The 27,393-nt window shown below is 42.7% G+C and overlaps 2 protein-coding genes and 1 long non-coding RNA gene across 8 annotated transcripts in view; 2 read left to right on the forward strand and 1 right to left on the reverse strand.

The window, feature by feature from the left end:
- The window catches only part of ALDH2 (aldehyde dehydrogenase 2 family member), a 29,235-nt gene extending 24,841 nt beyond the window's left edge, over window positions 1-4,394 (forward strand). For all 5 annotated transcript variants that reach the window (XM_007130001.4, XM_028480161.2, XM_028480162.2 and 2 more), the window contains 2 exons: window positions 1,672-1,786; window positions 3,956-4,394. In XM_007130001.4, the coding sequence (XP_007130063.1) occupies window positions 1,672-1,786; window positions 3,956-3,988 (148 nt within the window). In that variant the 3' untranslated portion in view covers window positions 3,989-4,394. The remainder of the gene's footprint in view (window positions 1-1,671; window positions 1,787-3,955) is intronic.
- Window positions 5-25,491, reverse strand: LOC102976523 (uncharacterized). 2 transcript variants are annotated; one of them, XR_008615934.1, is made up of 4 exons: window positions 24,870-25,491; window positions 8,129-8,222; window positions 5,447-5,713; window positions 5-694 (listed from the first exon to the last, which is right to left on the reverse strand). It is a non-coding gene; the product is annotated as an uncharacterized lncRNA (long non-coding RNA). The 2 variants fall into 2 exon arrangements; XR_008615933.1 differs by lacking the exon at window positions 8,129-8,222.
- Window positions 25,492-25,652: 161 nt separating this feature from the next.
- MAPKAPK5 (MAPK activated protein kinase 5) overlaps window positions 25,653-27,393 on the forward strand; it is a 49,314-nt gene continuing 47,573 nt past the window's right edge. Inside the window, exon 1 of the mRNA XM_007130003.3 lies at window positions 25,653-25,837. Coding sequence (XP_007130065.1) covers window positions 25,802-25,837 — 36 coding nt within the window. The 5' untranslated portion in view covers window positions 25,653-25,801. The remainder of the gene's footprint in view (window positions 25,838-27,393) is intronic.

A 27,393-nucleotide genomic window follows, 5' to 3' on the forward strand; every position in this document is an offset into this window, starting at 1 on the left:
AAGTGCCTCCCAGCAGCCTCTCGCAACCCAGGTAGAGATCCCCAAGCCAGGGTCTTCTGGAATCCACTACTCACATCCCAGAATTGGGGTGCCGGGCTTAGCTCCTCCTGGGGCAGGGTGTGGTACAGCAGATAGGAATGTCCCTCCCCCTCTCCTCCAGATTAAACTTCCCTCCAGTGCATATGCCCGTGCAGCTGTTCTTGGGCAAGCAGATGGATGACTGGGGCTCCTTACCAAGCTGTAACAAGAGCAGGAGACCAGAGCTGAGGGCCCACATCTATGTAAACACTGGCCTTAAAAGCTTAGCACCTATGGCACATCCACTAGGATGGCTGTAATTTATTTATTTTTAATTTAAAAAAAAATTTATTTTATTTTATTTTGGTTTTGGCTGTGTTGTGTCTTTGTTGCTGCAACGTGGGCTTTTCTCTGGTTGCGGCGAGTGGGGGCTATTCTTTGTTGTGGTGCGCGGGCTTCTCATTGCGGTGGCTTCTCTTGTTGTGAAGCACGGGCTCTAGGCATGTGGGCTTCAGTAGTTGTGGCTCGCGGGCTCTAGAGCGCAGGCTCAGTAGTTGTGGCACACGGGCTTAGTTGCCGCGGCATGTGGGATCTTCCCGGATCAGGGCTTGAACCTATGTCTCCTGCACCGGCAGGCGGATTCTTAACCACTGCGACACCAGGGAAGCCCCGATGGCTGTAATTTAAAAAACAGAAAATACCAAGTGTTGGTTAGGATGTGGAGAAACTGGAACCCTTACACGTTGCTGGTGGGAATGTAAAATGTTGCAGCCACTAGAAAAGTCTGGCAGTTCTCAATAAGTTAAACATAGAATTATCATAGGACCCAGCAATTCCACTCCTGGGTACATACCCAAGAGAAAAAAAACATACATCCACACAAAAAGGTGTATCTGAGTGTTCACAGATTATTCACAATAGTCAAAAGGTGGAAACAACCTAAATGTCCATCAACTGATGAATGGATACACAAAATGTGGTTTATCTGTGCACTGGAATATTCAGCCATAAAAAGGAATGAAGTACTGATAACCTGCTACAACATGGAAAACATAATACTAAATGAAATAAGCCAGACACAGAAGGTCACATATTATATGATTCCATTATATGACATGTCCAGAATAGGCAAATCCATAGAGAGAGAAAGCAGATTAGGGGCTGCCAGAGGCTGGAGGAGGCGGGGAATGGGGAGTAACTGCTTATTGGGTATAGGGTTTCTTTCTGGGGTGATAAATGTTCTGGAATTATATAGAGGTAATGGTTGCACAACATTGTGAATATATTATAAAGCACTGAATATACTACAAAGCACCTTTAAAGTGGTGAGTTTTAAATTCAGTTAAAATTTAATAATTAAAAAAAATTGCCCCCAAAAGCTTAATACCCAATTAGCAAAAATGATTCATTAAAATGGGAAGCTAGCATGTGGTGCACCCCGTTATTGACATCCATGTGTGACCACATCATGAAGGATGAGATGACTTATGGCTTTATTTCACGTGGCCTGCTTTTGACTTCTATATAGCTAGCTATTAGTAGGGTTCTACCCATCCATTTCTCTCAATAAAATTTTAGAACAATACAGGAGGTCCGAGGGGTATGATGCTTATCCCCCACCCCAAGAGTTACTTCTGAAATCTCATCTTATAGGGTCAACTGCTATGATGTGTTTGGGGCCCAGTCACCGTTTGGAGGCTACAAGCTGTCTGGGAGCGGCCGGGAGCTGGGAGAGTATGGGCTGCAGGCATACACTGAAGTGAAAACTGTGAGTATGGGCACCTTCTCAGCCCTCTCCCTCGTGCTGGGGTCCAGCAGTATTGACTGCTAGTTTCTTGTTTTAAGCCATGGAAGCTACCAAACAGGGTAAAGACCCAGTCTCTGCTGTGTCTCATGAGGAATAAGTAGGGACTTGACCACCACTATGCCTACACAGTCCTTTCCCAGGCTTTGTTATACACTGAGTTCTGTAAAACCTGAGAGGAGGCAAAGATCACAGTGGGCTGAAGCAGCAAGGAAAAACTTCTAATAAGAATCAAGCTACGAGGCATTAGATATCAAGGGGCATATCCTTTGCTTCTGCAATCCTGAAGAACTAATCAGAAATAGAAAGAAAGCTTTATTTCCATAAATAGCCATAACAGCATTCTCCAACAGGGAAAAATCAGATGTAACCTAAATGCCCAATAAATTATGGAATATTAAGTAGCTGTTAAAGTATTTTTGTAGAATATTTGATATGAAAAATGCTTATCCTTTAAAGTAAAAAAGCAGGATACAAAGTGATACATGCAGTATAAGCCCAACTTTAAAACTGTATATGCTTATATACTGATACTCAGATATCTTTATCAATGTGAAAAAAGACAGGAAAGAAAGATACTAAAGTAAAAGTAATTTTTCTCTCTACAATAAATACTAATTATAATTTAACCAGGAAACATACTCACAAATGATATTTTAAGAAAAGAGAAATGGGCACAGGGCAAGCAAACCCGCCTGGGGGTTGGGGGCGGCGATGGGAGCAGGGTGAGAAAGGGGGAACAGAGCAAGAAAAGGTAAACAGTGGTCTTCATTCAGTACTACAGTGGAAGCCTGAGAATAACTCTGTATAGCATGAAATTCTAATAAGATACAACCTAAGTTCTCAAGATCACTGGAATAAAGTAAACATGTTTACTTGTTTATTGAAATGTTTCCATTATATACAAGAGGTGAGACCCAGATTTGATATTGACATTGAGATGTCATTAGCCTATAACTGTTCATCAAAACAACAGTTATGGAGGAGATTATTTAGGTATGGAGTCGGTGGGGAGGGAGGCCTAGGACTGAGCCCCAAGGAACTGCAGTACTTAAGGATTGACTGGAGGGCAGTGGAAGAGCCTGAAAAGGAAAGGCTTGAGTTGAGGTGATTTGTGGAGGAATCCAAGTGTAAGCTGCGAATGCTGGAGCCCTCAGGAAATGAGATGTTGGGGAGAACTCGGGAAGACTTTTGAAGAAATGGCAGGACTTGATGGCTTAGGAGGGTTAGAGGATGTGGGTGAAGGGGGCAAAGTGGATTCAGCCCAGCACCCACACTGCTTGGTGCTCATGATAAAAGAGACCTGTAAAAAAAAAAAAAAAAGTCCTGTATTTTGAGCTTTAGGAACTCGAATGATAACACTAACAAAAACAGGGATTTTTCAGAAGAGAAGTTTGCAAGTGGGACTGATGAGAAAATTTCTTCTTTTTATTTTTACTGAAAGTTTACTTTGTGCCAGAATCTGTGCTAGACTGTCTTATGTATGTTACATCATTTAATGCTCACAGCAACCCCATGAAGGAGATACTGCTGTTATCCCATTTTACAGATGAGGGAACGAGTCACACAGAGGTGAAGCACTTGCCCAGTAGTGGGGAAAGATGGGATTCAACCCCATATCCATCTGAATCTGGAACCTTCCCACTAACACTGAGACACCTGTGAGCTTGAGCACATTATCTTTTCCTGGCTCTGATTCTTGTGGAGGAACACTGGATCTCGGTCAGGGTCTCTCAGCCTTGGAACTGTGGACACTTGGGGTTGGATAATTCTTTGTGGTGGGGCTGTCATGTGCAGCGTAGGATGTTGAGCAGCATCCCTGACTTTTGCCCATTAGATGCCTGTAGCAACCCTCCCCTCAACTGTGACAATCAAAAATGTCTCCAGACATTGCCCACTGTTCTCTGGGGGGCACAGCTGCCCCTGGTTGAGAATGACTAGGTCAAGGGGAGGCAGAGTGTGATCTCATGCAGAACACAGCCCTAGCGGTTGCTGGGACTGGCCATTGGCCATCGAGATGTTAGAAGTCAGGAAAGCCCTTCTGTTTATAGCTCAGGCAGCACCCAGCTGAGGGGGCCTGCAGACAAAAGGGAAGCACGAAGATTTAACAGCTTCTCTGCACCCCTCTTACAGGTCACAGTCAAAGTTCCTCAGAAGAACTCATAAAGAACCATGCTGGCTTTCTTACTCATCCAGTGATGGAAAGTTCAAGGAGATAAGCAACAAAACCAAGAAAAATGACTGTTGCATGCTAAAGGTCTCAAAAGAGAAATTCCGCCAGAAAAATCTCTTGGATCAAGAAAGTTCCAGAGTTTGAATCAATAAATAGGGTGGGTGTGGGGCAAAGGGTATATGGAAAGCCTTTTAAACTGCAACAATACTAGTAGCTTTCAGGGTGATTTTTCAAAGATAGATTCAAATATCTCATCCTGTCCATCTGAAACACTTCTGTAACTTGCCTTAATGGGGGAAGAAAAAGCCATTGTTTACCACTGTTCCATCTTTGAAGTAGCAACTAGCACCTTGCTTTGTATTCTGGACTAAAACTCATTAAAAACAGTGCTGCTCTTCACTTTTTAGGTAACTCTTCCTCCATCTCAAGCCAAGGAGATGCTGTCACATAGATATGTTGTCCCCTCTGTGTGTACATCACATTGTAAACAACTGTCACCCATCCCCTACTGTGGATAAATAGCCTTTGTTTCCTGCATGTAGTTAACAGATGTCTCTGGCCTGCCCATGTGTGGTGGGCCCTGTACAACACACTGAGGATGACACCTACACAAGACTCCCAGCCCCTGCCCTCAGAGAGAGGGAGGTAAACCAGGAAACACACACTTGACACCCAAGGTTGGTTCTCAGTGTTTTAAGTTCAAAAACTTGGTCAGAACAAATGAGACAGATTCCTGCTGGACCAGTTTCATAAGAGATTAATTTGAAAACCAGATGTCAATTTACTCACTTTAAGTGAGGTCTGTGTTTCCAATAGCCGGACCTTTTGAATCTTGTATCAAGAACACTGCCTTACTTTAGTCAAGGGACCTGGCAAATTAGTAATCAGTATTATTAGTAAATTAGGAATCAGAAGATTCCTTTGTGAGCAATGGAATTGGAGCAAAAAGAATTGAATCACAGTAGTAGTTTGTGAGTGATCCCATTTGGGTCACAGATTCCTTTAAGAATTTGAGGGAAAGTTTGATCCTTTCCTGAGAAAAAAACACCTGTATAATATTTGCAGACAGTGTCAGGGAGTGATGGAGCTCATTGGTTGACCCCTGGCTTTATTTCACTGAGGCTAAGCCACATGTTGATAGGCGATCCCTACTCCACTAGAGACTAATTGGACTTCTTTGAATAGCACTTCACAATTTTTGTCATATATGCATGTACCTGTACTATCATTTACTTTTTTCTTTGACTCTTATTTAGATAAAAATTTTGAAAAATACCCTATTGTAATACCTAAAAAAGAATAGCATCTAACTGCCATAAATAGAAGACATTATAAAAAAGATGAAGCAATGTTACTAAATTTAAAATAATGAAATACAAGTAAAGCTAATCTTTTAGATTTTATATATATACGTATACAAATTAATCATTCTATCGGTGAAATAAGTGTACCTCATTGAGAAGACAAGGATTTTATGAGCAGCCAGCAGTAATGGGATATTCCAGTTGACGTTGCTTTGAGAAATGATTCTGTATTTTAGCTTTGATGATGAGCAGCAGCAACAGTGCCGTTACACGTGAACCGGGCAGCAAAGGGCAAAGCTTTGAGCTCACCCCCGTTCTCCCATCTTCTCTGCAGCTTCTCAGGCTTAAGGTGGTGCGTGGTGGCACCAGGTCAGCTGAAACGTCTGTCCCTGTCCTCATGGCACTTGCGTCTACCTGGGGAGAGAGGCATTAAACATAGGGATATAACAGGAAGAGGGTGTTCTGAGAGTGCAAAAGGGGACGCCTGGCCTAAGCTGGGCCTGATGGAAGAAAAGGTCACGCCCCTCACACACGCGTCCATCATAAACACTGGGAGGTTACCGAGTGCTAGGTACTGGCGATGCAAAGACGAATAAGACTTGTAAGACAATCTAGAAGCTCAGGATCTGGTGAGGGGAACAGACTCTCAAAAGTGATGATTATAATATAGATGCCAGATACAATGAGAGCGATCAGGTAATGACATCATGGAAGGATAAGAAGGGCCCCTGCTGACTGCAGGCAGGGAAGAATGCTCCCTAGACAGTACTCATGTATTTTACTTGCTTTCCAGGCTTCTTGCCAGAAGTTAAATTCTTGAAGGTATGAGCCTGAGTTATTTGCCTATAATTTATGCCCTTTAAGTAAATGGGAGTACCACTCTTATGTGCTAAATATTTACCCTAAGCAATAATAAAGGCATGTCAAAGTCTGATTTTCAGAAGTTAAAAACATGACTCCTGGGGCTTCCCCTGGTGGCGCAGTGGTTGAGAGTACGCCTGCCGATGCAAAGGACACGGGTTCGCGCCCCGGTCTGGGAAGATCCCACGTGCTGCGGAGCAGCTGGGCCCGTGAGCCATGGCCGCTGAGCCTGCGTGTCCGGAGCCTGTGCTCCGCAGCTGGAGAGGCCCACGTACCGCAAAAAAAAAAAAAAAAAAAAAAGACTCCTATGTGAATATAAGATGAACACAGGTCAAAGATTTTACTCATTAATTAATAAGATGATGAAGCAGATAAACAACAAAGTCCTACTGTATAGCACAAAGAACTACATTCAATATCTTGTAATAAACCGTAATGGAAAAGAATATGAAAAAGAATATATAATATAACTGAATCACTTTGCTGAACACCAGAAACTAACACAACATTGTAAATCAACTATACTTCAATTAAAAAGAAAAGATGATGAAGCAGGTTCAAAAATCACTGAGGAACTGGCCATTTGTGGGCATTTTAATAAAGGTTTTCGCAGCAACGAAGACCCAATGCAGGCAAAAATAAAATAAATAACAATAAATTTATTTTTAAAAAAGATTGCTAGGTTAGATACAAAACTGGTTAATGTCCTATAAAGCAAGAAACAGTAACTAACCATGAGCATTTTGTTTTTACCAGATAGAAATCAGTTGCAGCTGTACTGGACATAAATCTATATATAAATTATAGGTCACTTCACAGAGTGAGCTCTTAATTACTTAACAGCTAATTCAAACAATGCTACGATCTCCTAGGGCAGAGTTGACAAGCTATTTCTGTAAAAGGCCAAGGTAATAAAGGTAATAAATAGGTAATAAATAAATAATAAAAGGTAATAATAAAGGCCAAGGTAATAAAAAAGGCCAAAGGTAATAAAAATAAAAATAAATGTTAGGCTTTTCAGGCTACATAACATCTCTGTCACATATTCTTTTTTCTTTTTTGGTTTTTAGTCCTTTAAAAATGGGGAAAAAACCAACATTCTTAGCTTGAGGGCCGTACAAAAATCGGCCACGGACTGGATTTGGTTCCTGGCCATAGCTTGCTGACCCTTGTCCTAGAGAATGAGAAAATCATTAGGTGGGCCTGTGAAATGGGGTTAGGCATGACTTTGAAAGGACATGCATTTATCTTCTTGGCCATATTCGTAAGTTTTGGATAATTTACAAATATGTAATCATTAAGACAAAGTTTGCCTTTGTACCACCTGAAATCATCTCAATAACACCACTGGTGGGCAAAGCTTACTTTGGGAAACAGGATTCCTTATACATCCCAGCACCAAGAGTCTCCCTCCAGCAGTTCAGACTGAACAAATTCATAGCCTTCGGTTCACTGCTTCTCTGACAAGATTTGGGAACTGCCCAAGCCAACTTGGAGGAGATAAATGGGGGGCCCTGAGATTACCATCCCCTTGCAGCAATGTGTTAACAAATCATTCTAGCAATTTTTTTAGATGTTTAAAATTTTACCTTTTTTCCATTCATTTATCTCTTCCTTGTTTCAGGAAGTCTTAAGTAGCACTTATCATAGGCTAGGTACTGTGCTAGGTAACTGCTTCCTTAGAGAGTAATGCTGGTGACATTACTGGCTCCCAATGCTTAGTCTAGCTGTGGAGATAATGAAACAAGCAATTGCACTAAAGTGAAGTGTCATGATAAAATGACTAGGCACTCCCAGATTGTGGGATTACAGTGTTGGGGGCTTTGTCACCCTCCATGCACTAAACACATTTTTTTAAATGTAATATTTATTTTGTTAATCATAATAAACACACTTTTAATGTTTTGTTTTACTGGTTACAAGGAACAGTGAATTAGAACTATAGAGGCAAAGCTAGCATTATATTACCTAGTTTGGTGTCTCTTTCACTGAGTTACAAGGTTCTGACTCTTCCACTCCTCGATTTTGTTCCCAGTCCACGTTTCTCAGGCAAAAATAACAACTAAAATAAGGATAAAAGTTTATTTCTCTCTCAAGTAAAAGAAGTCCAAAGTTGGGCAGTTAAGGGCTATTAATGTGATTCCACAAAGTCTTTAAGCAACCTGGGATCCTACTATTTCAATGTTCCATTATCCCTAGAGTATGACCCACATCCTCAAGGTTTAATATGGCTGCTAACATTCCAGCCATCACATCAACATTCCAGGGAGCAGGATGGTAAAAAGGACAAAGAAAGGTGGGACACTCTTCTCTATAAGGCAGCTTCCCAGAGGTTGCCCACAAAACTTCCATTTTATGTCTTTGGACAAAATTAAGATACATGGCCACATCTAGCTGCAAAGAAGGATAAGGAATATTGTCTTTTTAACCAGGGATCAGCGTGCCTAGCTAAAACTGAAGTTCTTAATTCTAAAGAAGAAAAGGAAAATGGATTTGGGGAGGCAAATAGCAATCCCTACCATGATGTGAAACAGTACCCTCAAAATTTAGGGTGATGCCTCTCCTATGCCACCCACCAATTCAATCCAAATCTCATGATGTAGGGTGAGAGTACTGGGAAGATTTTCTAAACAGACAGTGTATTACTTAAGAATATTTTAGTTGCAAGTGTCAGAAAACCAAATTCAAACCAGTGTAAAAAAATGGTTCCTATATTCCAAAATCCTGACATCTCAGCTTTGGCCATGGCTTGATTCAGAAGTTCAAAAAGTTTCCCATCTCTTGGCTCCACCTCTGCCAGGTGGGCTTCATTTTTAGACCATACCCATTTTGGTTCTGGTGGGTCTGATCCTTAGAAGAGCCAACTGACCTCAACAGCTCTCATCTCACACCCAGCCAGACTCAAGTCCACTGGCTAGGAGAAAGTCCCTTTTTGCTAGCCCCAGCAAAGAGGTTCATGCTAATTGGTCCAGCTGATGTGACATCCTGCCCCTCCCTCAACCAGTCACAGTGGCCAGAGGGTTGAGATGTGATGATTCACTTAGACCTGAGTCATAATGGTCCACCCTTGTGGCCAGGACTGGAGTCCCCTCTAGTCCATCTGGGCTGAAAATGAGGGAGGGATGGATCCCCCAAAGAATATCGGTGCTTTTATCTGAAGGAGAAGACATAGAGATTGGAGAGTTTCCCGAGTTACTGCCGACTTTTTAATATTTCAGTGTTGCCAAAACCCGTTGGGGTGAACTGGAGAAAACAGAGGAATGTAATGTTTCTTGGCCCCAGTCCCTGTGAATTAGACTCACTGTAATTGTAAGAGAATCTGTTTTTTAAACTGACAAATAACAAAGGAAATGCTAGCTATTAAGAAATGTCTATAATGTTGATTCTGACATCCTAGACACATTAATCTCCTTGTGCTTTTAGTGACAGAAACCAGTGAGAACACTAGCTGTCTAAGCAAAAATTTCTCAGGTTATAACCTCATCTCTCTGGGTATTTGGATATGGGTCAGTCACAGCAGTATTGGGTGTAAAGCTGCTGTTTCTGCCTTTAGCCTTGCCCAGTGCCCAAGACGAAATGGCTGAATAAAGGACACAAGGAACTACGCAGCCCCGAGAACCGAGCTGATGAGGCGTTTTCTAAGTCTAGGCGCCACCTCGTGGTCAATAAGTACAACTACAGTGTTATCCTCTCCAAGAGCTGATAGGCTAGACCTACCAGGCTGGTGTCTTTCAAAGATGGTGTTACACAAATGAATTTATTTACAAAACAGAGAAATACTCACAAACTTATGGTTACTAAAGAGTATAGTGGGGGGCGGGGAGATAAATTAGGAGTTTGGGATTAACATATACACACTACTATATATAAAATAGATAAGCAAGGACCTATTTGCTAGCCCCAGCAAAGAGGTTCATGCTAATTGGTCCAGCTGATGTGACATCCTGCCCCTCCCTCAACCAGTCACAGTGGCCAGAGGGTTGAGATGTGATGATTCACTTAGACCTGAGTCATAATGGTCCACCCTTGTGGCCAGGACTGGAGTCCCCTCTAGTCCATCTGGGCTGAAAATGAGGGAGGGATGGATCCCCCAAAGAATATCGGTGCTTTTATCTGAAGGAGAAGACATAGAGATTGGAGAGTTTCCCGAGTTACTGCCGACTTTTTAATATTTCAGTGTTGCCAAAACCCGTTGGGGTGAACTGGAGAAAACAGAGGAATGTAATGTTTCTTGGCCCCAGTCCCTGTGAATTAGACTCACTGTAATTGTAAGAGAATCTGTTTTTTAAACTGACAAATAACAAAGGAAATGCTAGCTATTAAGAAATGTCTATAATGTTGATTCTGACATCCTAGACACATTAATCTCCTTGTGCTTTTAGTGACAGAAACCAGTGAGAACACTAGCTGTCTAAGCAAAAATTTCTCAGGTTATAACCTCATCTCTCTGGGTATTTGGATATGGGTCAGTCACAGCAGTATTGGGTGTAAAGCTGCTGTTTCTGCCTTTAGCCTTGCCCAGTGCCCAAGACGAAATGGCTGAATAAAGGACACAAGGAACTACGCAGCCCCGAGAACCGAGCTGATGAGGCGTTTTCTAAGTCTAGGCGCCACCTCGTGGTCAATAAGTACAACTACAGTGTTATCCTCTCCAAGAGCTGATAGGCTAGACCTACCAGGCTGGTGTCTTTCAAAGATGGTGTTACACAAATGAATTTATTTACAAAACAGAGAAATACTCACAAACTTATGGTTACTAAAGAGTATAGTGGGGGGCGGGGAGATAAATTAGGAGTTTGGGATTAACATATACACACTACTATATATAAAATAGATAAGCAAGGACCTACTGTATAGCACAGGGAACTACATTCAAAATCTTGTAATAACCTATAATGGAAATGAATCTGAAAATATATATATATTATATATATATATTATATATATTATGTATATATATATGACTGAATCACTTTTCTGTATACCTGGAACTAACACAACATTGTAAATTAACTATACTTCAATTTTAAAAATGGTTAAAACAAGCAAAACAAAACAAAACATGGTGTTACATACAACACCACTGTACATGGGCAATACCTAGCAGGCAAATGCAATGAGAGAATCAAGAGGCCAGGGTCACATACCCAGAATAACTGAAAACAGGGACTCCAACAAAAACTTGTTCACGAATGTTCAGCAGTACTATTCACAAAAGGTGGAAACAACCCAAATGTCTATCAACAGATGAATGGATAAACAAAATGTGGTCCATTCACATAATGAAATATTATTCAACCATAAAGAAGTAATGAAGCACTGATACATGCTATAATAAAACCTCAAAAACATGATGCCAAGTGAAAGAAGCTGAACATAAAAGGCCACATATTGTCTGATTCCATGTTTATGAAATGTTCAGAATAGGTAAATCCATAGAGACAGAAAGTAGATTGGTAGTTGCCAGGGGCTGGGGAAAGGAGGAAAGGGGATGGATAATAGATATGGGTTTCCTTTGGGGATGATGAAAATGTTTTCAAACTAGATAGAGGTGATAGTTACACAACACTGTGAATGTACTGAATGTCACTGAATTGTTTACTTTAAAATAGTCAATTTTATGTAAGTTTTACCTTAATTAAAAAAAGCCGCATTACCTCTGGACCTCCATTTCCTCACGATCCCTACAGTAATATCCAGTTCTCACTCAGCTCTTTTGTGAAGAATAAAAGGGAACTGATATTCATTTACATTGATTTTATTAACCCTTTTCTGAAAAGGAAATAAACACGGTAAAAAAAATGTTCAGTGAAATATACCCCTGGCTCCCAATCTGGTGGCGCCAGGAAGAAGTATTTACTGTGTATCTACTAAGTGCCAGGTGATGCTGATGCTGCTGGTCTGGCGGCCAAACTTTGAGAACCACCGCCTGAGGAAAAAATGTATCAGGTCGTTCTTTGACCCTTCCATACAGAAACCCTCATTTCCTTAATATGAAAGGGATCTGAACTTCCTTCAGAAAGGCTTGTGTTTGCTCTTTATTTTTTATTTTGAAATTTCAAACTTAGAGTTTTGAGAAAAGAACACTCATCTCTCCTATACTCTACCCAAATTCATCCATTTTTAGCATTTTCTCCCACTTGCTCTATCCCTTCTTACCCCCCTTCCCAACTCCCATTACATATTTTCTTTTTTTTCTGGACCATCTATGAGTAAGTTGCAGGCATCATGCCCATATACTTCTTAATACTTTAATGTGTTTGAATTTTTATCTTGGGATACTCCCTTACGTAACCACAGTTCAGTTACCTAATACAGGGAATTTCATTTGATACACACTGACCCAATACTTGTGGGAGCTTTTGACAACACTAGGAACGTCTGAGGAACAGGATTATCCTGGGGGAAGCTGGTGATATTTCCTGGTCCTACTCTGCCTCCTTGGAGACTCATATGCCAGCTATGATCCAGGAAGAGGGCCCTCACCCAAACCATGTTGGCACTCTGGCCTCAGACTTCTATCCTCCAGAACTGTGAGAAATACATTCCTGTTGCTTCTGAGCCACCCAGTTTGTGGCATTTTGTTGGAGCAGCTCGAATAGACTAAGATAGCACCTGCCCTTCACTCATTTCTGACTCCTACTCATTCCTCTCTTCAATCCCATTGCAAAGGGTGGAGATAAGGATATCAGTTCAGTATATTACCTGGCAATAACAACAATAAAAAACATCGTCCCCATAATCATCTGAGTATTTAATGGTTTATTTTTAAAGCTATATCAAAATGTCATGTTCCTGTGTCTCGTTTGAGGTAATCTCTGTCTTGTTTCTCAGCTGAAAAGTGGGAATCACAGTCGTCAAATGAGATATTGTAACTCTTTGGAAATTGTGCCTTTTCAGAATCTTACTTTCCCTTTGGGGCTTCAAAAGGCTACCAAGTGAAGTGGTTGTTTAATGGGTATAGAGTTTCACTTTTGCAAGATGAAAAAGTTCTGTGAATATACTTAAAACTACTAATTTATACACTTAGAAATAATTAAGATGGTAAATTTGATGGTTTACAGTTTTTACCAAAATAATACTTAAAAAAAAAAAAACTACCAAGTGAGACATCTGAGGAGCTGTCCCAGAAGAGGGATGATGTTTCTCTGTAGTTCCCAAAGGAGAGACCCGAGCCAGTCAGTGAACAGTGAGGGAAGGAAGCAGGAAATCTCTGGCAATGGGCAGAAAAAGCTGCATGTGGGAAGGTTCACGCCAGGTCAAGGGAAGTGCTCCAGCAGGGGCTGAGGAGCTGCAGAAATGCAGAGCTGCACTGTGGGCACAGGGTTGGACTTGATGATTGCTAGGGTCCCTTCCAACTCTTGAGAGGCTGAAGGATTTGAACTGAGTCAAGTTCAGCAAATGCTAGAACTTTCCATTCACAGACTGTCAAATTTTATTATGCTGTATTTGAGGAACAGAAATTTAGGTAAAAAACCAGTGCATGCTCTCATACTATAGGAGAATATAACTTGGTATGACTTGTCTGGTAGGGATCCACTGCTAAAAATTTATCCAAGATAACAAATGGACAAAATATGTTTATTTCCTAAGTGCTCTTTCCGAGCACTATTTGTGATAGCAGAAAACCTCAAACAACTTAAATGTCCATTAAGTGACCACTCGGTGACACTCAGAGGGTCGAGACGTCAATCTGAGTATCAAGCAGAAGGGAGATGTTTGGGGCAGGATGAGGGACAGTAAGTACCAAGAGAGACTGGATGCTGCTCCTCTTTGCTTCTCTCCACAGCCTTCTCCTTTCTCTGCAGATTGGCTTTCACTGCTTTAATATTCATGCAGCAGATGACGACTGCCTCAGCCTGGACAACACGACTCATGGCTGGCTTAATGTTCCAGTTTCAGTTCCCATGAGCTTCTGATAGGTCCAGCTTGGCCCAAAAGTCCATTCCTGAGCCAGTCAGCTGTGGCTGCAGGATGGGGCCACATGGTACTCACTAGATGTTAAGCCCATCCCCTAAGCAGGGGCTGTTGGGTGATGGGCACCCTGGAGGTGTCTACACTCACTCATCAGTGTGGTCCAGGACCAACTGGCAGCATCTATAGCACCAGGCAGCTTCTTAGCAATGCAGATTCCCAGGTTCCACCCCACACCTAATGAATCAAAAACTGCATTTTAATAAGGTCCTCAGGGGTCAGCCTGTGCCTTAAAGTTTGAGAGACACTGATTTATCACAAGAAAGGATGGTTCCTTCCCATTTTCTTCCTTCCTTCTTCCCCCACCCCCTTTCCTCATTAAAATGCCTTTACTGAGGTATAATTCACATACCATACAATTCACCCATTTATTTAAAGAGTACAATTGAATTTTTTTTAATATGTTCACAGAATTATACATCTATCACCATAATAGATTTTACATTTTGACTGCTCTAAAAAGAAACCTGTACTCCTTGGCTGTCATCCCCTAATCCCCCCCACTCCAGCCCCTGGCAATCACTAATCTACTTTTTCTCTAGGGATTTGCCTACTCTGTATATTTCACATAAGTGGTGTCATACAGTATGTGACCTTTTGTGTCTGTCTTTTTTCACTTTTTTTTTTTTTTTTGGCTGTGCCTTGCAGCTTGCAGGATCCTAGTTCCTGCACCAGGAATCAAACCCGGGCCCCCTGCAGTGGAAGCACAGAGTTCTAACCCCTGGACTGCCAGGGAAGTCCCTGTTGGGAGTTTTAAAAAAACTGATTCAATTTCACTACTGGTAATTGGTCTCTTTATATTTTCCATTTCTTCCTGCCTCAGTCTTGGTAGATTGTACATTTCTAGCAATATATCCGTTTCTTCTAGGTTGTCCATTTTATTGACATATAATTGTTTGTAGTAACCTCTTATGATCCTTTGTATTTCTGTGGTGTTGGTTGTAACTTCCCTTTCATTTTTAATTATTTATTGGAGCCCTTTTTCTTTTTTTCTTGATGAGTCTAAATTTTCTCTTTTCAAAGAAACACCTCTTAGTTTCATTGACCTTTTTTGTTGCCTTTTTAATCGCTATTGCACTTACTTCTGCTCTGATCTTTTATTTATTTATTATTATTATTTTTTTTTGTGGTACGCGGCCTCTCACTGTTGTGGCCTCTCCCGTTGCGGAGCACAGGCTCTGGAAGCACAGGCTCAGCGGCCATGGCTCACGGGCCCAGCTGCGCTGCGGTGGCCTCTCCCGTTGCGGAGCACAGGCTCTGGAAGCACAGGCTCAGCGGCCATGGCTCACGGGCCCAGCTGCTCTGCGGCATGTGGGATCTTCCTGGACCGGGGCACGAACCCATGTCCCCTGCATCGGCAGGTGGACCTGCAACCACTGCGCCACTAGGGAAGCCCCTCTGCTCTGATCTTTATGATTTCTTTCCTTCAACTAATTTTGGGTTTTGTTTGCTCTTCTTTTTCTAGTTCCTTTAGGTGTAAAGTTTGGTTGTTTGAGATTTTTTTTCTTGTTTCTGTGGTAGGCTTGTATCACTATAAACTCTCCTCTTAGAACTGCTTTTGCCACATCCCATAGATTTTGGATCACTGTGTTTCCATTTTCATTTGTCTCCAGGTATTTTTTTAATTTCCTCTTTGATTTCTTTGGTGAACAATTGGTTGTTTAGTAGCATATTGTTTAGTCTCCACCTGTTTGTATTTTTTGCCATTTTTTCTTGTACTTGACTTCTAGTCTCCTATCACTGTGGCTGGAAAAGATGCTTGATATAATTTCAGTTCTCTTAAATTTATTGAGACTCGTGATCTTTCCTGGAGAATGTTCCATGTGCCCTTGAAAAGAATTTTCAGTCTGCAGCTTTTGGATAAAAAGTTCTATTTACATCTATTAAGTCCATCTGGTCTAATGTGTCACTTAAGGCCAGTGTTTCCTTATTGATTTTCCATCTGGATGATCTGTCCATTGATGTAAATGTGACATTAAAGTCCCCTACAATGATATGTTACTGTCAACTTCTCCCTTTATATTTGTTAATATTTGCCTTATGTATTTAGATGCTCCTGTGTTGGGTACATATATAATTGTTGTATCTTTTTATTGGTTAGATCCCTTTATCATTATCTAATGTCCTTCTTTGTCTCATTATGGTCTTTGTTTTAAAGTCTGTTTTGTCTGATATAAGTACTGCTATCTCAACCTTCTTTTTATTTCCATTTGCATGGAATACCTTTTCCCATCCCCTCACTTTCAATCTGTTTGTTTTTAGATCTGAAGTGAATCTTTTGTAGGCACCATATATATGGGTCGTTTTTTTTTTTAACCATTCAGCCCACTCTAAATCTTTTAATTGGAGCATTTAATCCATTTACATTTAAAGTAATTATTGATAGATATGTATTTGTTGCCATTGTGTTAACTGTTTTCTGGTTGTTTTTGTAATTCTCTTTTGTTCGTTTCTTCTTCTTTTGCTTTCTTCCTCTGTGATTTGATGGCTATCCTTAGTGTTGTTTGGATTCCTTTGTCTTTCTTGTGTGTGTATCTATCATAGATTTTTGGGTTGTGGTTACTATGAGGTTTATATATAACAATCATATATACATGATTATTTTAAGTTGATCTCTTAAGTTTGAACACATTCTAACCACCCTGCGTATTTACTCACCACTGCCTTTAATATTTAATGTTTTTGAAACCATATTTTATGTCTTTTTGTTTTGCGTAGCCCTTAACTACTGATTATGGATATAGATAATTTTACTACTTTTGTCTTTTAACCTTTCTACTAGCCTTATAAGTGGTTGACCTACTACCTTTACTGTATATTTGCCTTTACATTTTTCCTTTCGTAATTTTTATATTTCTAGTTGTGGTCTTTTCTCTCTTTTAAAGATTTCTTTATCATTTATTTATTTATTTATTTAGGGCTGCATCGGGTCTTAGTTGCGGCATGCAGGATCTTTCCATTGTGGTGCGCAGGCTTCTCTCTAGTTGTGGTGTGTAGGTTTTCTCTTTTCTAGTTGTGGCACACAGGCTCCAGGGCATGTGGGCTCTGTAGTTGTGGTGCGCGGGCTCTACTTGAGGCACGTGAGCTCAGTAGTTGCGGTACGTGGGCTTAGTTGCCCCGTGGCATGTGGGATCTTAGTTCCCTGACCAGGGATTGAACCCACGTCCCCTGCATTGTAAGGCGGATTCTTTACCACTGGACCACCAGGGAAGTCCTGTGGTCTTTTCCTTTTAACTCAGAGAAGTCCCTTTCACATTTCTTGTTAAGCTGGCTTATTGGTACTGAACTCTTTTACCTTCTGCTTGTCTGTAAAACTCTTTGTCTTTCCTTCAAATCTGAATTATAACCTTGCTAGGTAGAATATTCTTGGTTGTAGGTTTTTTCATTTCATCACTTTAAATATATTGTGCCATTTCCTTCTGGCCTGCAAAGTTTCTGCTGAAAAGTCAGCTGACAGTCTTATAGGAGTTCCCTTGTATGTAACTAGTTCCTTTTCCCTTGCTGCTTTTAATGTTCTCGCTTTAATTTTTTTTCTATTTTAATTACAGTGTGTCTTGGTGTGGACCTCTTTGTGATGATCTTGTTTAGGACTCTCTGTGCTTCCTGGTCCTGGTTGTCTGCTTCCTTTCCTTGGATAGGGAAGTTTTCAGCTATTATGTCTTCAAGTAAGTTCTCTGCCCCTTTCTGTCTCTCTTCTCCTTCTGGGACCCTATAATGTGAACTTCAGTATGCTTGATGTTGTCCCAGAGGTACCTTAAACTATTCTTATTTTTCAAAATTCTTTTTCCTTTTTTGTATTCAGTTTGGGTGATTTCCACTACTCTGTCTTCCAGTTTGCTGATTCTGTTCTTCTGTATAATCTATTCTATTGCTGATTCCTTCTTGTGTATTTTTTATTTCCACTATTGTATTCTTCAGCTGTTTGGTTCTTTATATTTTATTAAGCTTCTGTGTTCATCCATTCTTCTCCTGAGTTCATTGAACATCTTTATAATCATTACCTTGAATTCTTTAATGGTTAGATTACTTATCTCCACTTTGCTTAGTCTTTTTTCTGGGGTTTTACCTTGTTTCTTTGTTTGGAACATATTCCTCTATTGCTTCATTTTGCCTAATTCTGTTTTTATTTCTATGTATTGGGTAGATTGGATACAATTCTCAATCTTGGAGAAGTGGCCTTATATAAGAGATGTCCTATGGGGCTTAGCAGCACCTTCTCCTCTGGTTACCAGAGCTATACGCTCTAGGGTGTGACCCCATGTGGGTTGCATGGGTCCTTCTGTTGTCATGGGGCTGACTACTTTGAGCACACTGGTAGGCAGGGCTGGCCTCCATCCCAGTTGGCTGCCAGGCCCTGTCTTGTGTGGAGGCTGCTGGCCCACTGGTGGTCGGGGCAGATCCCTGCATGGCTGGCTGTTCAGCTTGGGGATCCTGGGATCCCCAGCTGGCTGGTGGCTGTAAGGCCCTGGTACTAATAATAGGCTAGTAGGAGGACTCCAAAATGGCACTTGGCAGAACCAATGTCATGGTAGAATGAGCTCCTAAAAATGGCTGCCGCCAGAGTCTGTGTCCCCATGGGGAGTCCCAGTTGCCTCCTGCCTCTCCTGGAGGCTCTCCGAGATCAGCAAGTGGGTCTGACCCAGGCTCCTTTCAAATTATTGCCCCTCTACTAGGTCTCAGAGCATGTGAGATTTTGCATATGTCCTTTAAGAGCCAAGTCTGTTTCCTATAGCCCTCTGGTTCTCCCATACAGAAGCCCCTCTCGTCTTCAAAGCCAGATGTTTTGGGGCTGGACTCTTCTGGATAGCCTACCCTGAAGGTGTGGGTCTTAACTATACTATATCTCTGCCCCTCCTATCTGCCTGGTTGTGGTTCCCTTTTTTTTTTTTTTCCTTTTTGGCCACACTGCACAACTTGTGGGATCTTAGTTCCCTGACCAGGGATTGAACCCAGGCCCTCGGCAGTGAAAACAGAGTCTTAACTACTGGATCTCCAGGGAATTCCCTGTAGTTCCTTCTTTCCATCTTTAGTTGTGGAAAATCTGCTAGTCTTCAGGTCATTCTCATCAATAGTTGCTCTGTAAATAGTTGTAATTTTGGTGTGCCGATGGTTGGAAGTGAGCTCAGGGTCTTCCCACTCCATCATCTTGGCCACACCCATAAATGTCTAATTCAAAGACACCCAGTCTACAGTATTTCGTCATAGCAGCCCAAGCTACGACAGATTTTGGTACTGCGAAGTGGGGTGCTGCTATAACAATTACCTAAAAATGTGGAAGCAGCTTTTGAACTGTGGAAAAGGTGGAGGTTGGAAGAATTTGCAAGTACATGCTAGAAAGATAGATGTTTCTGGTGAGGGCTCAGAAAGAAAAGAGGAAAGCTGGAGAGAAAGCTTCCATTTTCTTAGCAAACACATAAATAATCATGAACAGAGTGTTGGCAGAAATATGGATGGTAAGGTCCACTTTGTTGAGGTCTTAGAAGGAAATGAGGAACACGCTGTTGGACAATGGAGAACAGATGATCCTTGTTATAAAGTGGCAAAGAACTTGGCTGAACTGTGTCCTAGTGTTTTTGCAAGGTACAGCTGGAGAGCAATGAAAATGAATATTCAATAACTGATTATTTTGCTGTACACTTGAAACTAACACAATATTGTAGGTCAACTATACTCCAATAAAATTTAATAAAAAAGAAAAAATCCTGCTGCAAGTAAAAGATCAAAGTTAAATATTTAAGTCATATTTGTGAAAAAAGAAAATGAATATTCAGTGAAGAGATTTATAAATAAAGTGTTTGAAGAGTAGCTTGCTTCCTCCTGACTGCTTACAATAACATGTGAAAGGAAAGAGATGACTTGAAGAAGGAATTGTTAAGCAAAGGGAACCAGAATTAATGCTTTGGAAAATTCTCAGCCTGTCCATATCCCCAAAAATGAGCAAATGTGTTTGGAAGAGAACACTGAAGGGTGTGGCTGGACTATCAAATGATAGAGACTATTGGATTATAGGAACAGAAACACTGCCTGTTTGTACTGAAGGGGACTGAGATGGGAAGAAATGAAGGAAGGCTTTCAGATGTTGATTCTACAGGACAGGATGATAAAGCTACTTGACTATGAATATGCACTATTCATGAAAGGGGAAGACTGATCCCAAAAGCAATTCAGAAATCATCAGGGCCATCACCTTGGTTTCAACAGGACAGACAGGCTTCATCTGAAGTCATGGGGGCAGGACCCTTGCCTGGGCAGAGCTGCAAAGGCAGGACCACAACCCAGTGGATCCAGAGGGCAGAGCATCAAACCAAAGAGGATTATTCTCAGGCTTAAGATCTAAAGGTATTTGCCTTGCTAGAACTGGACTTGCTTGGGACCCATCACTCCTTTCTTCCTTCTGATTACTCCTTTCTTTCTTCTGCTTACTCCTTTTTGGAATGAGAATGTCTACCCTATGCCTATTCCACCACTGTATTTTGGAAGTAGATAACTTATCTGGTTTCACAGGTTCACAGCTAGAGAGGAATTTTGTTTCAAGATGAATCATACCTAGAGTGTCACCTATAACTGATTTAGATAGTATTTAGATACTTTATTTTTTTAAGGAAAGCTTTATTCTTTTTTTGACCACACCACACAGTATATGGGATCTTAGTTCCCTGACCAGGGATCGAACCCATGCCCCCTGCAATGGAAGCATGGTGTCTTAACCACTGGACCACCAGGGAAGTCCAATAGTATCTAGATACTTTAGACATTAGAGTTGATTCTGAAGAGTTAAGACTTTGGAGCTGTTGGAATGAAGTGAATATTTTTTGCATGTGAGAAGGACATGCATCTGCAGGGCCACATATTTTGTAATAGCAGCCTGAGCTGACAAAGACAGATCATGTTTTCCTTACAGGACCCTGGATTTGATTTTGCTTGAAAGCCACAGCTTAATTTTAGCCCTGGTTGCCATCTAGAGAGACTAAAAAATTTCAAAATCATCAAGTCCTGACTCCTTATTGTTCAATAATTTATCTCTCGTCTCCCATTTTACTACAAGAAGCAAGACGAAACCAGGCAGCACCTTCTGCTTGGTAACTGCTTTAGTTAGATCACCCAGTTCACTAGGAACATTTTCTCTTTCCACATACTTGCAGACGATACTGTTGCCAAACCTTTCTGCCACTTCATAACAAGGATCCTCTTTCCTTCAGTTTCCAATAACATGTTCCTTACTTCCTTTTGAGCTCTCATTGGCAGCATCACCAAAGTCCAGATTCCTACTAAGTTTGTTCAAGGTAATTTAGGCTGTCTCTAACACACTCCTCAAAATCTTTCCTGCTTCTGTCCACTGCCTGGTTCCAAACCACTCCCACATTTTAGGTAGTTGTTATGACAGCACCCCATTTCCAAGCACCAAAATCTGTATTAGTTATCTATGCTGCATGACAAATTGCCCCTAAATTTAGTGCTTTAAAAACAGTTATTATCTCACAGTTTCTGTGGGTCAGGAATTTGGACACAGCTTAGCTGGGTGCCCCTGGTACAGAAGGTTGCAATCAAGTTGTTGGCCAAGGCTGCAATCATCTCAGGGTTCAACTATGTAAGGGTCCATTCTAAGCTCACTTATGTGACCACTGGCCAGGCCTCAGGTTGTCACTGACAGTTGGCGAGACATTAGTTCCTTGACACATGGAGCCCTCTATTGGGCAACTAAAGTGGGCTGACTAGTATCCCCTCCCCCAATCATGTTCACATGGAACCTCAGAATGTGGAAATAGGGTCTCTGTAGATGTAATTAGTTAGGTTAAGATAAGGTCATACTAAATTTGGGTGGGCCCTAAATCCAATGACTGGTGTCCTCATAAGAAGAGAGAACATAGAGGCACACAGAAAAGGTCATGTGGAGATTGAGGCAGAGATTAGAATAATGTACCTATAAGCCAAGGGATGCCAAGGACTGCTGGAAGACTCCACTCTTCCCTAGAGTCTTCAGAGGGAGCATGGCCCTTATGACACCTGGATTTCAGACTTCTGGCCTCCAGAACTGTAGAGAATTTCTGTTGTTTTAAGCCACCCAGTTTGTGGTAGTTTGTTATGGCAGCCCCAGGAAACTAATAAAGCAGCTCACATTTTTGACCTGGCTTTCCTCAGAGCAAATAAGCAAGAGAACAGGAGAGAAAGAGAGGGGTACCCAACATGGAAGCCACAGACTTTTTGCAACCTAATCTCAGACATGCCATCCCATTATTAGAAGCAAGTCAATAGATCAGTGCAAGAGCAGGGTGAGGGGATTAAACAAGATCATGAATACCAAGAGGTGGGCATCACTGAAGCCTATCTTAGGCTGTCTACTACCTCCCCAGCAAAAAAATGGAAAAAATGGAGGAAACCTCTCCTTCCTCAGGGCTCTGCCTTCTCCATTCCTTGATTCCTTCAACAAATATTTATTAAACACCTACAGTGGGCCAGGTGTTGGGGATGTGACCAATAATACAGACAAGATTATTTCCCTTTTTGAGAGTATTTAGTCTAGTGTGGGAGAGAACACTAAAGAAGAAAAGCAAGTGGATATATAAATTAAAATTGTGATAAGTACAAGGAAGTAAATTATGAGGTAACAGGAATATCTGATTTAGATTGAACCAAGGGTCAGGCCTACTCTTTCTGATAAAAATAGTATTTAGAATGTGGTTGAAGACTGTGTAGAAATTGGGCTGTGTGTGTGTGTGTTGGGTGGGGAGAGTAAGTCTCTAGATAGAGGGATAGTATGTGCAGATAACAGCCAATAAGTTTAACTGCCAGACTCAGAACATTTAAGGCAGGGATTTCATCTCTGCAACTCTACTATGTAGCACAGTGCCTGGCACAGAGAGGCACTTGATAAATTCTTACTGAATGAATGAATCCAAGGTACCTTCTATTTCCTAACTGTTATAGATAATGTCAATTCAAGTCATTTCAAAATTTTCTCCTAAAGTTCACTGCTGGATCACTGTTCTTACTTGTATTAGGTAGCATAAGCAAAGCTGCTATAATAAAAAGACGTAAATAGATAAAAGCTCAACACAAGAGGTTTTTGTTTTTGTTTTTTTCCTCATATAACAATGCTGAGTGGATGTTTAGGTCAACAGGGCAGAGTTCTCCTCCACCCAGGTATCTTCCATCTTAAAGCCTTGCCTTCTCCAGAACCTGGTCATCATCTTCCAGCTGGCAGAGTAAGTAATAGCATCTGTTGACAGATTTTCTGGGCCAGGCCTGGATATGTGCACATCTCTTCTGCTCACTTTCCACTGGGGGAGAGCATAGGCATATGGCCACTTTAAGGGGGTTGAGGAATGTACTGTAGGCGTATGGCCAACAAAGAGGACAATAAATAAGTCAAATACTTGACTTATTCTCTGGTACGTTACTCAAGAACCTCAAATTAACCAGATAAAAAAGAACTCTGGATTCCCTGCCTTCACTCTCATCTGAGTCTTTCATTCACTGAATGGCACCACCATCCATGCAAGTTGCTTAAGGCAGTCTCCTGGAAGTTATTCTTGATTTGTTTTTGTTTTTTTGGCCATGCTACGTGGGATGTGGGATCTTAGTTCCCCACCAGGGATCGAACCTGTGACCCCTGCACTGGAAGTGCAGAAGTCTTAACCACTGGACCGCCAGGGAAGTCCCCTTGATTTGTTTCTTATTTTCATCTTCCACGTGGAGTCCTTCAGGAAGTCCTTTCAACTCTACCTCCAAAACATATCATAAACCCATCTATTCTATCTTTACTGCCACTTTCTTAGTTCAAGCTTCATAATAATCTGGGTTATTCCAAAAGCATTTTAATAACTCTCCATGTCTCCACTTTCACTTGCCCATATTTCATTCTCCATACAGCAGAGTCTTATCTTTTAGAACATAAATTTGATCATATCACTCTTTAGTTTAAAACCTTACAGTGGCTTAGAATAAAACCCAAAGTTCTCACCATGACCCCTAAGGGTATATATGATACAACCCCTGCCCATCTCTCCAACCTCATCCTTTATCACTCTCTGCTACTCACCCTGCTCCAGCTACAATGATCTTGCTGCTCCTTGACCACATTTACCTTACTTCCACTTTAAGACTTTTGCACTTGCTGTTCCATCTGCTCAGAAATCCCCTTGGATTTCCAATAGACAGTTCCTTCTTATTAGAGGTCTCAGCTTCAAGGTTAGGCCTGGGAGGCCTTTCCTGATCATCTACTTGGAAAAAGTCCCCACACCCAGTTATTCTCTTACCTCAGCATCCTGTTTACTTTCTTTTTAGTATCCACAAACTCTGTTTTTCCCTCTTTATTTTCTGCTTCCCTTTCCTGAAAATAAGATCCATGAGCAGGTACCGTGTCTTTTCTCTACTGTTCCCCCAGGGTCGAGTAGGCGTGGCACACAGCTGTGCTCAGGAAATAAGTGAATGAATGAAGAGGCATCAAGAGGTGATTAACCAAAAGCTCCTGCAAGGTTCTTTGACAGATTGTTGGTGTCGTGTAAGGAGCACAAACCTGGGTTCCGGTTCGGACTTGCCCACTTCTCAGCTGTGCGCAAATGAGTGCCACTCTCTGAGAGCCTCAGTTACCGCATCCGTTAACAGGTAATAAGTACATACTTACCTGAAAAGGCCAAATGCCTATTTTATAAAGGAGAAAGGAACTAAGAGAAGAAAAGAGCTTCACGTAAAATAAACGCTCGTATATATAACTATTATTATATATAATTGTTACCGCAGGACCCGCCCGTGGCCTCAGTTTCCTCTTCTCTATCACGAGTCGATATCCCCGGCTCCTTCCGCAGAGTGTTTCTGGCGCCACAAATCTCGTCCGCGGCGCTGGGAGAAAAGAGAAACGCTCGCGAAGCCACTAGAGTCCGGTGGTGAGGTCCAATAGCCCCGCCCCGCGAACCTGAGCCTTTTACGTCATCAACTCGGCGCCAGCGCTGCGGAGGGCCCGGGGGCCTATCCTGGGTGTGGCGCCACCTTGGGGAGGCCTTGGCGGACGCCTGCAAGTCAACTGCTTGGTTCGGGGGCGGCTCGGAAACCGCAGCGGACCGTGACGAGGGGCGCGTGGAGCCGTGGGGACACGAAGTCGGGCGGCAGGAGGGGCGGCCCGGAGCTCAGGCGGGGCACAGCGCCGGCAAGCGGGCGGCTGGCGGGGCTGCCCGGCGCGGGTGTCCCGGCGATGTGTGGCGCTGAAGCGGCAGCGGGAGCGGCGGCGGCGGTGGGCTCGGCCTCGGCTTCGCGGCGGTGCCGGCGGCGGAGGCGGAGGCGCAGGTTCCTCCTCAGGACCTGGCGAGCCCGGGCCTAAGCGGCGGCCCCGCAAGACCCCAGCATATCGCCCCGGATCGGGGCCTTCCCCGCCTCGCCCTGCCCCGGGAGCCTGCCTCCCCGGCCGGGGATGAGGCCGGGAGGCGGCCGCGCGGGGCCCAGCACAAAGGCTTGTTCCCGGGGGCCGCTGCCGCCGCCGCCCCCAGCCTAGAGCCGCCCGCCGAGGCCGAGCCGGCGCCGGGGCCCTCATCCCCGCAGGTCCCCGGGGGCGGCTGCTGCCCGTCTCCCCGAGACCCAGGGCCCCGAGCGCTGAGCCCCGTGTTCCTTCGGCTGCGGCGGGATCCGGCAGCTGCGCAGCCTCCGCTGCTCCCGGCCGTTCGGGCCCCGCGGAGCATGTGGGAGGAGAGCGACATGGAGAAAGCCATCAAGGTAAGGGGGAGATGCCCCCTTCCTCCCCGCTTTGTCTCTGTGACATTCCTCTCGGCTCCAACCTCAGAAAGCGGAGAGAACTTGGAGCAACTCCCGGGTTTCGGTTTTCACTGGGTTCCGTGGACTGCGTTTTACAGCACTGGGGCGAAGCGTTTGTCTGTGTAGGGAGGGACATCCGACTCTCTCCGACTTAACCTGCTTAAAGCGGGGATATGATTCCCCGCTTCGCTAGAATGGGAGGTGAGTGGCGTGGAGATACTTAATGTGAGTAGGACGGAGGGGGCCCCACTACTGTTTTCGATCATTCCCCAAGTGCCATCAGAATTTGCTTTCAGATGATCTGCTGCAACACTACTTGGAGAGCTGGACCTTACCCATCGCTCCAGATTTGTTTGAAATCTGCTGTTGCAGAAGGAGGTGATCGCCTTCTTACAAGACCTGTCCTTTGGCAAATAAGTTGTTCTCACTTTTCCGTGTGGTCCCTCCCCTATTCCTGTTTCCTTTTCCTTCTCCTCCTAGGTAGCACTAAGTTTATTTAGAAGGAGCTAATGGTGTCCTGTAACTTACTGCTCTGTTAACCAAAAGAAAAGCAAATATGTGTGTTCCAAAGTGACCCAAATAAAATGACACATTTTTAAAAACCTGCTTTTTACTCTTTTTTTTTAAAACAGGCAGACGTTGAGGCATTCAGTCAAAGGAGTCAGAAAGTTATTATTTAGCTGTACTTGGGAAATTAGGTTCTTATGTGAATTGAACACTGAAGCTTAAAGTGTGATATGTATTATTTACTTATTTTACAGTATTAAGTCAACTCTGTGCATTTAAGAATTTCATTTTCCCTTGAGGGACAGGCAACTTGGGGTTATTTTCCCCATCAAGACACAATCACTACAGGCAATAACTAATTAAGAACGTACACGTCTAGGGCTTCCCTGGTGGCTCAGTGGTTGAGAGTCCGCCTGCCGATGCAGGGGGCGCGGGTCGTGCCCCGGTCTGGGAAGATCCCACGTGCCGCGGAGCGGCTGGGCCCGTAAGCCATGGCCGCTGAGCCTGCGCGTCCAGAGCCTGTGCTCCGCAGCGGGAGAGGCCACAACAATGAGAGGCCCGCATACCGCAAAAAAATAAAATAAAATAAAAAAGAACTTACACGTCTAACAATTTTGGGGGTGGTAACGTTTATAGAAGTCATCAGTCACTTCAAAGAAAATTCACCATTTAAACGAGGCATCGAAACAGAACATACACATTAAGGAAGATCAAATTTTAAATAATGGAAATAAAGGTTCTAAAAGACTACTTTGATAGATACATTTGTTTTCTTTTGGTTTGGATTTTATTGGTACAGCGTCGTGAATTGCCTAAAGTTATATGATTGGGTTGTGAATCAAAATATATTTGGCAGATTTTTAAATTCAAGAAGTGGGGGCTTCCCTGGTGGCGCAGTGGTTGAGAATCCACCTGCCGATTCAGGGGACACGGGTTTGTGCCCCGGTCCGGGAAGATCCCACATGCCGCGGAGCATCTGGGCCCGTGAGCCATGGCCACTGAGCCTGTGC

The sequence above is a fragment of the Physeter macrocephalus genome, chromosome 19 (genome assembly GCF_002837175.3).
Source record: "Physeter macrocephalus isolate SW-GA chromosome 19, ASM283717v5, whole genome shotgun sequence".
Classification (NCBI taxonomy): Eukaryota; Metazoa; Chordata; class Mammalia; order Artiodactyla; family Physeteridae; genus Physeter; species Physeter macrocephalus.